Genomic DNA, 17,500 nt, shown 5'->3' with positions numbered 1-17,500 from the left:
CTAGTAAATTACGTGTTCTTGGTTCTAATGAGTGTTCTTTTAGGTTCACGGTACAGAAGAAGGCTCAGACTACCACCAGGGTCATAAAAGTACTACCCCTGGAAATGCCCACAACCCCCACGAAAGACTAGTAAATTACGTGTTCTTGGTTCTAATGAGTGTTCTTTTAGGTTCACGGTACAGAAGAAAGCTCAGACTACCACCAGGGTCATAAAAGTACTACCCCTGGAAATGCCCTAAACTCCCACGAAAGACTAGTAAATTACGTGTTCTTGGTTCTAATGAGTGTTCTTTTAGGTTCACGGTACAGAAGAAGGCTCAAACTACCACCAGGGTCATAAAAGTACTACCCCTGGAAATGCCCTAAACTCCCACGAAAGACTAGTAAATTACGTGTTCTTGGTTCTAATGAGTGTTCTTTTAGGTTCACGGTACAGAAGAAGGCTCAGACTACCACCAGGGTCATAAAAGTACTACCCCTGGAAATGCCCTAAACTCCCACGAAAGACTAGTAAATTACGTGTTCTTGGTTCTAATGAGTGTTCTTTTAGGTTCACGGTACAGAAGAAGGCTCAGACTACCACCAGGGTCATAAAAGTACTACCCCTGGAAATGCCCTAAACTCCCACGAAAGACTAGTAAATTACGTGTTCTTGGTTCTAATGAGTGTTCTTTTAGGTTCACGGTACAGAAGAAGGCTCAGACTACCACCAGGGTCATAAAAGTACTACCCCTGGAAATGCCCTAAACTCCCACGAAAGACTAGTAAATTACGTGTTCTTGGTTCTAATGAGTGTTCTTTTAGGTTCACGGTGCAGAAGAGGGCTCAGACTACCACCAGGGTCATAAAAGTACCCCTGGAAATGCCCACAACCCCCACGAAAGACTAGTAAATTACGTGTTCTTGGTTCTAATGAGTGTTCTTTTAGGTTCACGGTACAGAAGAAGGCTCAGACTCGATGTTCTCTCTCTCTCTCTCTCTCTCTCTCTCTCTCTCTCTCTCTCTCTCTCTCTCTCTCTCTCTCTCTCTCTCTCTCTCTCTCTCTCTCTCTCTCTCTCTCTCTCTCTCTCTCTCTCTCTCTCTCCACTCTCTCTCTCTCTCTCTCTCTCTCTCTCTCTCTCTCTCTCTCTCTCTCTCTCTCTCTCTCTCTCTCTCTCTCTCTCTCTCTCTCTCTCAAGCACACTGCCAACACATCCTTTCCCCCCTTCAATACCAGAACTATTCGTGTTTTGGGAGCGGAAAGTTAACATATAAAACCCAATGCCTTTTACGTTTGAAAGGAGAACATTAAAACATGTATCTATATAAATGAAGTTTACTGTATTTCAAAGGTCACACGCATGGCTGATGAAAATATGATAAAAAAATGGAAAATTAAATATAGCTACTCACTCTATTGCACTGGGTGGCTTGCATGTGTATATAATAAATTGTTTGAAAATGTAAAATAAATGACGATCGCTGTATTTGACATGGGAACAAGTATGAAGAGATGAAAATGTGTTAGGAATTCAAATAAATGATGGGTTTTAGATGATATGTCACCCAAATATATGTAAACAAAACACGTTCCTTCCTTCCTTCCTTCCTTCCTTCCTTCCTTCCTTCCTTCCTTCCTTCCTTCCTTCCTTCCTTCCTTCCTTCCTTCCTTCCTTCTTTCCTTCCTTCCTTCTTTCCTTCCTTCCTTCCTTCCTTCCTTCTTTCCTTCCTTCCTTCTTTCCTTCCTTCCTTCTTTCCTTCCTTCCTTCTCTCCCTACCTCACCTCTCTCCATGGAAATGCCTACAAAACCAATGAAAGCCTTGCCAAATATATGTGTGCTTGGGGGACGAAATGTTTAAGAATATGACCCAAAATTTCCTAGAACACACGTAACATATGAAAATGGCGCCACTATAAATAAACACTTGCCCGCGCCATGACGGGTTGGGGCCGAATTTTTTATTTTATTTTTTATTTTTTTACAACAAAGGAGACGGGCACACAAAAAAAGTAAACAATTATAAAAAAAAAAAAAGCCCGCTACTCGCTGCTCAATATACCATCTAGGCCCCTCAAGGAAGCCTACCTTCGCTATAGGCATAGACGTAAAAAAAAATAAAAAAATATGATAAGGTCTAGGAAAGCTGGGTGAGTATTTTATGCAGCGAATTAAATTATATTCAACTCGAGTGTTTTTGTTGGTTGTTGAAAAGTTAGGAAACACTTGACATCTTAAAACAACTCTGCAGAATCTCCTAGGGTTCAAATATTAATGATAATGTTTTTGAGTATGTGAAGCAGTTTGGGGAGTCTAACTTATGCGGGGGAGGCGGTGGCTGAATGGATAGAGTGACGGCGCCGCGTTCAGGACGACGCGAGTTCAATCCCCGCCCGGTGCCACCAAGCTGGGATTTTTCAGCCGCCGCCGAGTGGCTTAAAACTACCCACATGCTGTCCAGAAGACCACCTATCAACCCGGACTCTAGATTCTAGGATTAAAGATGAGCTCCGGGAGGGCAGCATGAGCCAATGCAAGATGGCGCCACTATAAACACTCGCCTGCGCCAGAACGGGCTGGGCCGACCATCAGGCCCCACCGGGAAGAAGCCTTGGGCCGACCATCAGGATCCACCGGGAAGAAGCCTTGGGCCGACCATCAGGATCCACCGGGAAGAAGCCTTGGGCCGACCATCAGGCTCCACCGGGAAGAAGCCTTGGGCCGACCATCAGGATCCACCGGGAAGAAGCCTTGGGCCGACCATCAGGATCCACCGGGAAGAAGCCTTGGGCCGACCATCAGGATCCACCGGGAAGAAGCCTTGGGCCGACCATCAGGCTCCACCGGGAAGAAGCCTTGGGCCGACCATCAGGATCCACTGGGAAGAAGCCTTGGGCCGACCATCAGGCCCCACCGGGAAGAAGCCTTGGGCCGACCATCAGGATCCACCGGGAAGAAGCCTTGGGCCGACCATCAGGCTCCACCGGGAAGAAGCCTACCAGCGCACTAGGCCACGACGTAAAATTTAAAAATGCGAAGGATTATAAAGAAAACACGTTGAACTGAAGTGTTTTGACGTTTAAAAGAGTTAGGAAACACTTGACATCTTAAGACGAGCAAGTTAAAGTTTCAAAACACTCGACCTTCGGAGGGAGTGTCCAAGAGAGGGGCGGAGCGGGCCTTGAAGCAGCGGTAAGGGCCAACTCTTTATAACTGTTTTCCCGCTATTTACTTACATCAAGCGAGGCAGCGCAGGGCAAAAAACAAGAACATCAACAAAAGGCCCACTCTACGCTGCCCCGACAAAAGAAACAAGGAGAGGCCAGAGGAGAGGTCAATTCAGGATGTTAACGCCAGATATTCCCTTTTCTTTCCTTTTTTTTCATCGTTCGGCGCCCAAACACACAATTGACAAGTCCTTCCTGGGGGTTGTGAGCATTTCCAGGGGTAGTTTTAAGACCCTGGTGGTAGTTTGACCCTTCTACTGTGCAATGAACGTGAAAACAACACTTATGAGAACGTTTTTGGTCTTTGGAGATTGTTAATGTGAGCGAATATAAACTTAGTAAGGGACATTTTCTTAAACAATTTTCAAGACGTTCATAGGAGTCATGGGGGGCATTTCCAGGGGTAGTTTTATGACCCTGGTGGTAGCTTGACCCTTCTGTGCATTTCCAAGCATTTCCAAGGGTAGTTTCATGAGCCTGTTGGTAGCTTGACCCTTCTGTGCATTTCCAAGCATTTCCAGGGGTAGTTTCATGAGCCTGGTGGTAGCTTGACCCTTCTGTGCGTTTCCAAGCATTTCCAAGGGTAGTTTCATACGCCTGGTGGTAGCTTGACCCTTCTTCTTACCATAAACGTGAAAAAAACACTTATGAGAATCTTTTAGACCTTGGGAGATTGTTAATGTGAGCGATGGAATAGCCCCCAACCACCCAGCTGACCCTCACGCAGACCAACCTCGCCCCGCCCAGCCCCGCCCTGCCTGAGAATATAGACCAACTGCGAGCCGTTTCATTTCTTTTGTCAGGCGTCGAGTGTCTGCGCCGCGTGCTGGGAATCCTTAAGCACCACCAGGAATGACTTTAATTTCACTCGTGTTGCAGTGCGAGAAAGTTTGCTGCGTTATACAAATAGAGTTTCCCGTACCACACGAGCGCAAGAGGCGGAGAGGAGGAGGAAGAGGAGATTGAGACAGTAGAATTTTGAAGGCCATCTTTTCTTGAATGGGGAAATGATTTAGGACACGAGAGACTATTGTGTTGATATCTATACATAGACGAGGGAACACACACACACACACACACACACACACACACACACACACACACACACACACACACACACATACACACTTACCCCCTTCCCCCCCCACACAAACACACACACCTCTCCCCCCCACCACCCCCATCCCCCCCACACACACAGGATGGCACTAGGCACAGCTCAGGGACCAGTACCAAATTTACGAGCGCCATAAAGATTGCGCGGATGTTATGGGGCAGATGAAGAGGCACTGTGGATGCTCGGAGCTACAAGGATTAGGAGAGGAACTAAGAGGATCAGGGACCGTTGTGGAGGGGTGTGGAGGCCGCCGCTGAGAGGAGAAACATTAGGTAGGAGATTTAATGCTGCTGTTTTGGGTATTCTATACATTGAAAAGGGAGGATGATGGAGTGTTCTGAGCCATGGAGAGAGTAAGTTAGAGGCGAAGTGAAGGAAGAGGAGTTGAAGACGTTACTGTGTTGAGAATTCCTTGCACTAGAGAGAGAGGATAACTGATTTTTAAGGTCCCATACGATTAAAAATAGGGAATGGAATAGGGAATTGCATTTTAACCCATGAGTTCCTGCAATACAGCTTAACATGAATAGGGAAGCGTAATTGTACTGAGAATTCCTTGCACTAGAGAGAGAGGATAACTGATTTTTAAGGTCCCATAGGAGTAAAAATAGGGAATGGAATAGGGAATTGTATTTTAAGCCGTGGGTTCCTACAATACAGCTTAACATGAATAGGGAAGCGTGATTGTACTGAGAATTCCTTGCACTAGAGAGAGAGAATAACTGATTTTTAAGGTCCCATACGAGTAAAAATAGGGAATGGAATAGGGAATTGTATTTTAAGCCGTGGGTTCCTACAATACAGCTTAACATGAATAGGGAAGCGTAATTGTACTGAGAATTCCTTGCACTAGAGAGAGAGGATAATTGACTTTTAAGGTCCCATAGGAGTAAAAATAGGGAATGGAATAGGGAATTGCATTTTAACCCATGAGTTCCAGCAATACAGCTTAACATGAATAGGGAAGCGTAATTGTACTGAGAATTCCTTGCACTAGAGAGAGAGAATAACTGATTTTTAAGGTCCCATACGAGTAAAAATAGGGAATGGAATAGGGAATTGCATTTTAACCCATGAGTTCCTACAATACAGCTTAACATGAATAGGGAAGCGTAATTGTGTTGAGAATTCCTTGCACTAGAGAGAGAGGATAACTGATTTTTAAGGTCCCATACGAGTAAAAATAGGGAATGGAATAGGGAATTGCATTTTAACCCATGAGTTCCAGCAATACAGCTTAACATGAATAGGGAAGCGTAATTGTGTTGAGAATTCCTTGCACTAGAGAGAGAGGATAACTGATTTTTAAGGTCCCATACGAGTAAAAATAGGGAATGGAATAGGGAATTGCATTTTAACCCATGAGTTCCAGCAATACAGCTTAACATGAATAGGGAAGCGTAATTGTACTGAGAATTCCTTACACTAGAGAGAGAGGATAACTGATTTTTAAGGTCCCATAATAGTAAAAATAGGGAATGGAATAGGGAATTGGATTTTAAGCCGTGGGTTCCTACAATACAGCTTAACATGAATAGGGAAGCGTGATTGTACTGGGAATTCCTTGCACTAGAGAGAGAGAGTAATTGAGTTTTTAAGGTCCCATAGGATTAAAAATAGGGAATGAAATAGGGAAGTAGAGATTGCCCGGACCTTCAATCAACCCTAACTTCACCGACTAGTCCAAGGCGAGCACCGGGGGGTCACCAAGGGTCCGACAAGAGTCCTACATCACGGGAGCGACTATAAATATAATTCGCCCGCGGTCGTGCAATGTGCCCCCTAAGACAGGCTTCCGGCGCTATATCCAACACCTAAGAAAATAAATAAGGCCTCCAGTCTAACGTGACATGAGTGGGTTGGAGAGAGAAGGAAGGAATTGTTCGTAATCACAATAAGTAGTAGTAGTAGTAGTAGTAGTAGTAGTAGTAGTAGTAGTAGTAGTAGTAGTAGTAGTAGTAGTAGTAGTAGTAGTAGTAGTAGTAGTAGTAATGATAGTAGTAGTATTGTTATTATTATTATTGTTAGTAGTTTTTTTTTTTTTTTTACAGCAAAGGAGACAGCTCAAGGGCACAAAAAAAGTAAAGATTAATATAAAAAAGCCCGCTACTCGCTGCTCCTAAAAGAATCCAAAGAGGTGGCCGAAAGATAAGTCAGTTTCGGGAGGAGAGGTGTCCTGATACCCTCCTCTTGAAAGAGTTCAAGTCGTAGGCAGGAGGAAATACAGATGAAGGAAGATTGTTCCAGAGTTTACCAGCGTGAGGGATGAAAGAGTGAAGATGCTGGTTAACTCTTACATAAGGGTTTGGACAGTAGGATGAGCATGAGTAGAAAGTCGAGTGCAGCGGGGCCGTGGGAGGGAGGCATGCAGTTAGCAAGTTCAGAAGAGCAGTCAGCGTGGAAATATCGATAGAAGATAGAAAGAGAGGCAACATTGCGGCGGAATTTAAGAGGTAGACTATCAGTATGAGGAGGAGGGCTGATGAGACGAAGAGCCTTAGCCTCCACTCTGTCCAGAAGAGCTGTGTGGTGGAGCCCCACACATGAGATGCATACTCCATACGAGGGCGGACAAGGCCCCTGTATATGGACAGCAACTGTGCAGGGGAGAAGAACTGGCGGAGACGGTACAGAACGCCCAGCCTCGAGGAAGCTGATTTAGTAAGAGATGAGATATGAAGTTTCCAGTTGAGATTTTGAGTTAAGGATAGACTGAGGATGTTTAGTGTTGAGGAAGGTGATAGCTGGGTGTTGTCAAAGAATTGGGGATAGTTGTTTGGAAGATTGTGTCGAGTGGATAGGTGGAGAAACTGTGTTTTTGAGGCGTTGAAGGACACCAGGTTCTTCTTGCCCCAATCGGAAATAATAGTAAGGTCTGAGGCTAAGCGTTCTGCAGCCTCCAGCCTTGAGTCGTTAAGTTCCTGAAGGGTGGGTCTTCTATTAAAAGAAGTTGAATAATGCAGAGTGGAATCATCGGCGTAGGAATGGATAGGACAGTTCGTTTTGGAAAGAAGATCATCAATGAACAACAGCAAAAGAGTGGGAGATAGGACAGAACCCGGTGGGACACCACTTTAATAGATTTAGGAAGAACAGTGACCGTCTACCACGGCAGAAATAGAACGGTCAGAAAGGAAACTGGAGATAAAGGTACAGAGAAGGATAGAAACCGTAGGAGGGTAGTTTAGAAAGCAAAGATTTGTGCCAGACCCTATCAAAAGCTTTTGATATGTCCAGCGCAATAGCAAAAGTTTCACCGAAACGGCTAAGAGAGGATGACCAAGAGTCAGTTAAGAAGGTTAGTAGATCATCAGGAGAACGACCCTTGCGGAAGCGATACTGGCGTTCAGATTGATGGTCAGTAGTGGATAGGTGGTTTTTTATCTTACGTTTAAGGATTGATTCAAAAGCTTTAGATAGACAAGAAAGTAAAGCAATAGGACGGTAGTTTGAGGGATTGGAGCGGTCACCCTTCTTAGGTACAGGCTGTGTGAAGGCATACTTCCAGCAAGAAGGAAAGGTAGATGTTGACAGGCAGAGGCGAAAGAGTTTGACCAGGCAGGGTGACAGCACGGAGGCACAGTTTTAAGGACAATATGAGGCACTCCATCAGGTCCATAAGCCTTCTGAGGATTGAGGCCAGAGAGGGCGTAGAAAACATCATTTTGAAGAATCTTTATAACAGGCATAAAGGAGTCAGAGGGGGTATGAGTAGGAATATGCCCAGAATCGTCCAGAGTGGAGTTTTAGAAAAGTTTGAGAGAAGAGTTTAGCCTTAGAGATAGATGAAACGGCAGTGTTGCCGTCAGGACTGAGGAGTGGAGGGAAAGATGAAGAAGTGAAGGTGGAGGAAATGTTTTTGGCTAGATGCCAGAAGTCACGGGAAGAGTTAGAGAAAGCAAGGGTTTGGCATTTTCTATTAATGAAAGAGTTTTTGGTTAGTCGGAGAATAGATTTGGCACGATTCCGGGCAGAAATGTTAAGTTCATAATTAGCATTACTCTGAAGGCTCTGGTACCTTTTGTGAGCTGCCTCTCTATCACTGACAGCACGAGAACAAGCGTGATTAAACCAAAGCTTTTTAGCGTGAGGAGTAGAGAAAGAACGAGGAATGTATGCCTCCATTCCAGAGACAATCACCGCTGTGATGCGCTGAGCACACACAGAAGGGTCTCTATCCTGGAAGCAATAATCATTCCACGGGAAATCGGAAAATTACATCCTCAGGTCGTCCCACCGAGCTGAAGCAAAATGCCAGAAGCATCGCCTCTTCGGTGGGTCCAGAGGATGTACAGGAGCGATAGGACAGGATGCAGAAATAAGATTGTGATCGGAGGAGCCCAACGGAGAGAACAGTTTGACAGAATAAGCAGAAGGGTTTGAGGTAAGGAAGAGGTCTAGAATGTTGGGCCGATCTCCAAGACGGTCAGGAATACGTGTAGGGTGCTGGACCAACTGCTCTAGGTCGTTGAGGATAGCAAAGTTGTAGGCTTGTTCACCAGGATGGTCAGTGAAAGAGGATGAAAGCCAAAGTTGGTGGTGAACATTGAAATCTCCTAGGATGGAGATTTCAGCGAAGGGAGAGTGGGTCAAGATGTGCTCCACTTTAGAATTCAAATAGTCAAAGAATTTTACATAGTTGGTAGAGTTAGGTGAGAGATAAACAGCACAGATGTATTTAGTAATAGAATGACAGTGAAGTCTTAACCAGATGGTGGAAAATTCAGAAGAGTCAAGGTCGTGGGCACGAGAGCAAGTGATGTCGTTGCGCACGTAGGCGCAACATCCAGCTTTGGATTGAAATTTAGGATAGAGATAGTAGTAGTAGTAGTAGTAGAAGTAGTAGTAGTAGTAGTAGTAGTAGTAGTAGTAGTAGTCGTCCATACCTTTGCCCCAGATGGTAGTTCGATCGTCAATGAAGTACTGGTCGTCCTTCACTGTGCGCCGGTCCCCTGAGACGACCACCTTCCACTCCGCGTGAACCTTGCCGCGCAGCACGACCCGGATGGCTGCAGGGGGAGAAGGGGGGGGGCTGGGTTAGTAGTAGTAGTAGTAGTAGTAGTAGTAGTAGTAGTAGTAGTAGTAGTAGTAGTTGTTGTTGTTTCTGTTGTTCTTGTTGTTGCAGATAGACCAAAAGTATAGCAATTTATCTGTGTGTGTGTGTGTGTGTGTGTGTGTGTGTGTGTGTGTGTGTGTGTGTGTGTGTGTGTGTGTGTGTGTGTGTGTGTGTGTTTGTTAGAAGCTTCCTTTCTCTTTGAGCGATCAGTCTTGTGTAAACAGGGGTGCAGAGAGAGAGAGAGAGAGAGAGAGAGAGAGAGAGAGAGAGAGAGAGAGAGAGAGAGAGAGAGAGAGAGAGAGACACACACACACACACACACACACACACACACACACACACACAGAGAGAGAGAGAGAGAGAGAGAGAGAGAGAGAGAGAGAGAGAGAGAGAGAGAGAGAGAGAGAGAGAGAGAGAGAGAGAGAGAGAGAGAGAGAGAGAGAGAGAGAGAGAGAGAGAGAGAGAGAGAGGCGCAGGTGTTTCTAGTAATTACAACACTAACTATGCGAATTACCTTGTTAAACCAAAGTACCTGATACACTGTTACCCTCCCTCCCTCTCTCTCTCTCTCTCTCTCTCTCTCTCTCTCTCTCTCTCTCTCTCTCTCTCTCTGGATGGGGAGGTAGATTGAGGAGAAGCGAGAGAGAGAGAGAGAGAGAGAGAGAGAGAGAGAGAGAGAGAGAGAGAGAGAGAGAGAGAGAGAGAGAGAGAGAGAGAGAGAGAGAGAGAGAGAGAGAGAGAGAGAGAGAGAAGGACACACACACACACACACACACACACACACACACACACACACACATTAATCAGGCAATCACTAGGCGGTGTCACCCTCGCGGGGCTCATCACGGGCTATTGCTGCAGGCCTACGCATTGACGCCTCGGTGGCTCTGGATGACCCCTTAACCTGCCCCTTCCCCGTACACAGGGGCTTCGTGGTGCAGTGGTTAGCACACTCGGCTCACAACCAAGAGAGCTCGGGTTCGATTCCCGGGCGGAGTGGAAAAATTTGAGCGGCTTTTCCGATACCCTACGCCCCTGTCCACCCAGCAGTGAATGGGTACCAGGTATTAATCGGGGGTTGTGTCCCGTCTCCTGGGGTCTGTTCCCTTCTCCTATAATTCCTTCCCCTTCTGTCTCTCTCCGGCATATGACCACAGATGTTGCGCCGACTAAACGAAACTTTCCAACTTTTCCTTTTCCGATACCCGACCCCCCTGTCCACCCAGCAGTGAATGGGTACCAGGTATTAATCGGGGGTTGTGTCCCGTCTCCTGGGGTCTGTTCCCTTCTCCTGTAATTCCTTCCCCTTCTGTCTCTCTCCGGCATATGACCACAGATGTTGCGCCGACTAAACGAAACTTTCCAACATTTCCTTTTCCGATACCCTACGCCCCTGTCCACCCAGCAGTGAATGGGTACCAGGTATTAATCGGGGGTTGTGTCCCGTCTCCTGGGGTCTGTTCCCTTCTCCTATAATTCCTTCCCCTCCTGTCCCTCTCCGGCATATGACCACAGATGTTGCGCCGACTAAACAAAACTTTCCAACTCTCTATCACTCCCCTCTGCCCTTAACCCCCCTGCAACCCCTCCTCTGCACCCCGCTACCCCTCCCGCTATCCCTCCGTCTCCCCGCCCTCTCCCGCCCTTTCCCCGCACTTCTCCCCCGCCCATTTGTCATCACCACCCCCGCCCACCCGAAAAGCTGCCTCTCGCCGGCCCATCCGCCAACCCAGAGCCCCTCTATCCCCTGTCCATCCCCCGCCCCTCCCTCGTCCGCCCACCTCCCCCTTCTGGAAAACAATGTCCAATCAGTATAACGCGAACTTACTCACACACACACACACACACACACACACACACACACACACACACACATCTACCCTTCCCTCCCAAACCCTCGCAGCTGATAGAAATGGTGGAAGACTTGATTTGGCTGCGTAGAAAGTGAATTAATGAGAAAGATAATTGGACATATTATACATAGGATTACATAGGCATACATAGGAAGAACAGACACCAGAAGACCTATTGGGCTATGGCGAGAGTGTCTGTTTACTACCGCTACTGCTAGTAATCTACGTGGGGCAGGACAGGACAGAATAGATGAAGGCTCCTCCCCACCCACCTCTCCCATGTACTTTTAAGGAAGAAAAGGACATGGAAATTTTACAGTAAAGAGGGAAATAAGAGGAAACTGCTACCCTTGACTTACAGTACTGGTAACATAAGCTGTGGGGGAAAATTACTTCACTACATAAGAAGATAGGAACATGGAAACACAGGGAGACTGGAAGAGGCCGAGTGATCTATACAGGGCAGCCCCAGACCCCCCCCGCTAATACCCACGATGGATGAGGTGTGGTAGCGGGCTTTTTTTATTATTGTTTTCTTTTTTTGTGCGTGAAGTGATGGGAAGCGAGAGGGAACGGTCGCGAGTGAGGGGCGGGACATGGCGGGACGGAGCGGCGTCAGCTGGCGACACATTCCCCTCATTAATGTTAATCACGCCCCGGAGGGTGTAACATGATGAGAGCTGGAGAGATAGAGACAGACAGGGCTAAACAGAGGTACATAGATTCCATAGATGTCCAGAATACACAGCCTATTGCTCGTATCAGGTGGTCACGACGCTGCTGCCTCTGTTTTAGTGGACATTAGGGCGGAGGAACTGTTGGCCAAGTCTGTGTTTGATTAAGTGCGTTTTGTTGCTTCTTTTCCCACGAGAAGGTTGGCGGTAAGGAGCAGATACCGCACGTAGTCATTCTATCGATATTTTCACGCTGACTGCTCTTCTGAACTTGCTAACTGCATGCCTCACCCCCCTCCCGCGGCCTCGCCTCACACGATTTTCTGATCAATCTTATCCCTATACTGTCCAAACCCCTTATGCAAGAGTTAACCAGCATCTTCACTCTTTCATCCCTATACTGTCCAAACCCCTTATGCAAGAGTTAACCAGCATCTTCACTCTTTCATCCCTATACTGTCCAAACCCCTTATGCAAGAGTTAACCAGCATCTTCACTCTTTCATCCCTATACTGTCCAAACCCCTTATGCAAGAGTTAACCAGCATCTTCACTCTTTCATCCCTATACTGTCCAAACCCCTTATGCAAGAGTTAACCAGCGTCTTCACTCTTTCATCCCTATACTGTCCAAACCCCTTATGCAAGAGTTAACCAGCATCTTCACTCTTTCATCCCTATACTGTCCAAACCCCTTATGCAAGAGTTAACCAGCATCTTCACTCTTTCATCCCTATACTGTCCAAACCCCTTATGCAAGAGTTAACCAGCATCTTCACTCTTTCATCCCTATACTGTCCAAATCCCTTATACAAGAGTTAACCAGCGTCTTCACTCTTTCATCCCTATACTGTCCAAACCCCTTATGCAAGAGTTAACCAGCGTCTTCACTCTTTCATCCCTATACTGTCCAAACCCCTTATGCAAGAGTTAACCAGCATCTTCACTCTTTCATCCCTATACTGTCCAAACCCCTTATGCAAGAGTTAACCAGCATCTTCACTCTTTCATCACTATACTGTCCAAACCCCTTATGCAAGAGTTAACCAGCATCTTCACTCTTTCATCCCTATACTGTCCAAATCCCTTATGCAAGAGTTAACCAGCATCTTCACTCTTTCATCCCTATACTGTCCAAACCCCTTATGCAAGAGTTAACCAGCATCTTCACTCTTTCATCCCTATACTGTCTAAATCCCTTATGCAAGAGTTAACCAGCATCTTCACTCTTTCATCCCTATACTGTTCAAACCCCTTATGCAAGAGTTAACCAGCATCTTCACTCTTTCATCCCTATACTGTCCAAACCCCTTATGCAAGAGTTAACCAGCATCTTCACTCTTTCATCCCTATACTGACGAAAGCCCTTATGCAAGAGTTAACCAGCATCTTCACTCTTTCATCCCTATACTGTCCAAACCCCTTATGCAAGAGTTAACCAGCATCTTCACTCTTTCATCCCTATACTGTCCAAACCCCTTATGCAAGAGTTAACCAGCATCTTCACTCTTTCATCCCTCACGCTGGTAAACTCTGGAACAATCTTCCTTCATCTGTATTTCCTCCTGCCTACGACTTGAACTCTTTCATGAGGAGGGTATCAGGACACCTCTCCTCCCGAAATTGACCTCTCTTTCGGCCACTCTATTCAGGAGCAGTAAGTACCAGGCTTTTTTTTCATTATTGTTTTCTTTTTTTTCACGCCCTTGCAATGTCTCCTCTGCTGTAAAAAAAAAAACGAAAGTCTGAATTCGTAAAGCCATTTGCGACACTCCGTCTAGGGCGACCTCAGTGCTGGTAATGGTACTGACAGGGTTACCCGTGAGCTGGGGGTTGGTGTCCATGGCTTTGGTACCAGGAGCGAATGTACACAGTTAACCTGGGAGCAGCGACAGGCCAAATTTGTGGCTTTACCGTGTAGCAGCGACGGGCCAAATTTGTGGCTTTACCGTGTAGCAGCGACGGGCCAAATTTGTGGCTTTACCGTGTAGCAGCGACGGGCCAAATTTGTGGCTTTACCGTGTAGCAGCGACAGGCCAAATTTGTGGCTTTACCGTGTAGCAGCAACGGGCCAAATTTGCGGCTTTACCGTGTAGCAGCGACGGGCCAAATTTGTGGCTTTACCGTGTAGCAGCAACGGGCCAAATTTGCGGCTTTACCGTGTAGCAGCAACGGGCCAAATTTGCGGCTTTACCGTGTAGCAGCGACGGGCCAAATTTGTGGCTTTACCGTGTATCAACGACGGGCCAAATTTGTGGCTTTACCGTGTAGCAGCGACAGGCCAAATTTGTGGCTTTACCGTGTAGCAGCGACAGGCCAAATTTGTGGCTTTACCGTGTAGCAGCGACAGGCCAAATTTGTGGCTTTACCGTGTAGCAGCGACGGGCCAAATTTGTGGCTTTACCGTGTAGCAGCAACGGGCCAAATTTGCGGCTTCACCGTGTAGCATCGACGGGCCAAATTTGTGGCTTTACCGTGTATCAACGACGGGCCAAATTTGTGGCTTTACCGTGTAGCAGCGACGGGTCAAATTTGTGGCTTTACCGTGTAGCAGCGACGGGCCAAATTTGTGGCTTTACCGTGTAGCAGCGACGGGCTAAATTTGTGGCTTTACCGTGTAGCAGCGACGGGCCAAATTTGTGGCTTTACCGTGTAGCAGCGACGGGCCAAATTTGTGGCTTTACCGTGTAGCAGCGACGGGCCAAATTTGTGGCTTTACCGTGTAGTAGCGACGGGTCAAATTTGTGGCTTTACCGTGTAGCAGCGACGGGCCAAATTTGTGGCTTTACCGTGTAGCAGCGACGGGCCAAATTTGTGGCTTTACCGTGTAGCAGCGACGGGCCAAATTTGTGGCTTTACCGTGTAGCAGCGACGGGCCAAATTTGTGGCTTTACCGTGTAGCAAATTTGTGGCTTTACCGTGTAGCAGCGACAGGCCAAATTTGTGGCTTTACCGTGTAGCAGCGACAGGCCAAATTTGTGGCTTTACCGTGTAGCGACGGGCCAAATTTGTGGCTTTACCGTGTAGCAGCGACGGGCCAAATTTGTGGCTTTACCGTGTAGCAGCGACGGGCCAAATTTGTGGGTTTACCGTGTAGCAGCGACGGGCCAAATTTGTGGCTTTACCGTGTAGCAGCGACGGGCCAAATTTGTGGCTTTACCATGTAGCAGGAACAGGCCAAATTTGTGGCTTTACCGTGTAGCAGCGACAGGCCAAATTTGTGGCTTTACCGTGTAGCAGCGACGGGCCAAATTTGTGGCTTTACCGTGTAGCAGCGACGGGCCAAATTTGTGGCTTTACCGTGTAGCAGCGACAGGCCAAATTTGTGGCTTTACCGTGTAGCAGCGACAGGCCAAATTTGTGGCTTTACCGTGTAGCAGCGACGGGCCAAATTTGTGGCTTTACCGTGTAGCAACGACGGGCCAAATTTGTGGCTTTACCGTAGCAGCGACGGACCAAATTTATGGCTTTACCGTGTAGCAGCGACGGGCCAAATTTGTGGCTTTACCATGTAGCAGCGACGGGCCAAATTTGTGGCTTTACCGTGTAGCAGCAACAGGCCAAATTTGTAGCTTTACCATGTAGCAGCGACGGGCCAAATTTGTGGCTTTACCGTGTAGCAGCGACGGGCCAAATTTGTGGCTTTACCATGTAGCAGCAACAGGCCAAATTTGTGGCTTTACCATGTAGCAGCGACGCCAAATTGCGGCTTTACCGTGTAACGGACGGGCCAAATTTGTGGCTTTACCGTGTAGCAGCGACGGGCCAAATTTGTGGCTTTACCGTGTAGCAGCGACGGGCCAAATTTGTGGCTTTACCGTGTAGCAGCGACGGGCCAAATTTGTGCCATGATATAAACCCCCAAAACAGATGATACATAATCTGATCACAAATGCTTTGATATATATTATGAAATGGTTTGTGTGAGGGGTGATTTTTTCTCATTTTTCTCGCTTAGAGGGACCATTAAGAAACATGGTCCCCGCTGCTACCAGGTTTTAACTCCTGAACTTCACACATTCCATAAGGCTTCTACAATAGTACCATACGACTATTATATCAGCCAGGTAGTAATAGTAGTAATAATGGAAATAGTAGTAATAATTGTGGACTATTTTTTCATAGTAACATTAGTAGTAGTTTTGGTAGTGGTTGCTATTGAAGTAGGTGTCGTAATACAAGTAGTAGAAGTAGTAGTAGTAGTAGTAGTAGTAGTAGTAGTAGTAGTAGTAGTAGTAGTGGCAATACAACATACCTCCCCTCCCCACACCATACCATACCATACCAAACCACACTTCACCACAGCGCACTAAACCACACAACACCACATCACACAGAACACCACACCTCTCCACAACACACATCCCCTCCCCTTCCCTTCCTCCTTCCTCTCCCAACCCCACAGCACACCAGACCACACGTCATCACGGTTCCCCGCACTACACGGCTCTCCCCGCCAACCTCACCCCAGTACTCACCTCTCAGTTTAAAGTTCTCCACGGTGTTGAGAATAACCTGCCCTTGCAATAGTTCTCCCGCATAGTACATCTCCTTCTCCAAGCGGATGTCGAACTCCCGAATGTAGTCCATCTTTACCGAGCCTGAGGGAAGGAATAGACGGGTGAGAGAGAGGTTTACATAGATTTATATAGAACATCAGACCACACAGACCCCATGGTGATTCTACATTAATGAGATTGCTCCAAAACGTTGCATTTCAACTCTAGTTAATATTAAGTTGAAGAGAGAGACTTGAGAGAGAGAGAGAGAGAGAGAGAGAGAGAGAGAGAGAGAGAGAGAGAGAGAGAGAGAGAGAGAGAAGTAGACTGAGTTGCTCTCTCTCTCTCTCTCTCTCTCTCTCTCTCTCTCTCTCTCTCTCTCTCTCTCTCTCTCTAGATGGCTTGCCAGACGGAATGAACAGGCTAGCAAACCCAAGAGAGCCTCACGTATGGGACAATGTGCTTCTCCTCTTCAATAGACAAGCTTTTCTTCTGCCCTTCTCATCCCGCCCCTTCCAGTCCCTTCCCTGCGTCCCTTCCGCCCCCTATTGACGGTCTGTTTGAGTTTGATTACCTCCCTGAATGGCAATGTACCCCGCGGCCTCTTCGGAAGGGTTGGTACTCCTGTCTGCCCGGCGTTTGGTTGACAGCCTCTCTCTCTCTCTCTCTCTCTCTCTCTCTCTCTCTCTCTCTCTCTCTCTCTCTCTCTCTCTCTGAGTGGTTAGGTGAGCACTAATAGCGTTAATTTTGTGCGTGCGGCCACTGTGTGTGTGTGTGTGTATGTGCGTGTGCGTGTGTTCGCAATATCCCTGCAGCCAACAAGTTACCCAGCACACACGGTTGCTACCAAGAAGTTCCTACCAACAGGCCGGCAAACACTGTTCCCAACATACACTTGACACTGTTGCCGGCAGCTTGATGAGAGCTTGTGCGTGGCTGTCCGGTTCAACAAGTTGCCGGCACTTGTTGACGCTCACGTGAGGATGCTGCCGTGACGCTCCCTTGTCAGTACCAGATCCGGGACCATATTCTCAAACGCCGTCTACACACTCATATTTGGCAGGGTTTTTGAAGGGGCTCCGGGCATTCCCAGGGGT

The 17,500-nt window shown here is 47.1% G+C and overlaps 1 protein-coding gene across 1 annotated transcript in view; it reads right to left on the bottom strand.

Moving 5' to 3' along the window:
- Positions 1 to 17,500, bottom strand: part of LOC126987314 (arrestin domain-containing protein 2-like) — a 52,100-nt gene that overhangs the window by 10,532 nt on the left and 24,068 nt on the right. Inside the window, exons 2-3 of the mRNA XM_050844234.1 lie at positions 16,383 to 16,505; positions 9,210 to 9,332 (exon numbers count right to left, since the gene is read on the bottom strand). Coding sequence (XP_050700191.1) covers positions 9,210 to 9,332; positions 16,383 to 16,494 — 235 coding nt within the window. The 5' untranslated portion in view covers positions 16,495 to 16,505. The remainder of the gene's footprint in view (positions 1 to 9,209; positions 9,333 to 16,382; positions 16,506 to 17,500) is intronic.

Source organism: Eriocheir sinensis, chromosome 6 (genome assembly GCF_024679095.1).
Source record: "Eriocheir sinensis breed Jianghai 21 chromosome 6, ASM2467909v1, whole genome shotgun sequence".
NCBI classification, from domain to species: Eukaryota; Metazoa; Arthropoda; class Malacostraca; order Decapoda; family Varunidae; genus Eriocheir; species Eriocheir sinensis.
This window is presented reverse-complemented; position numbering and strand designations above follow the sequence as displayed.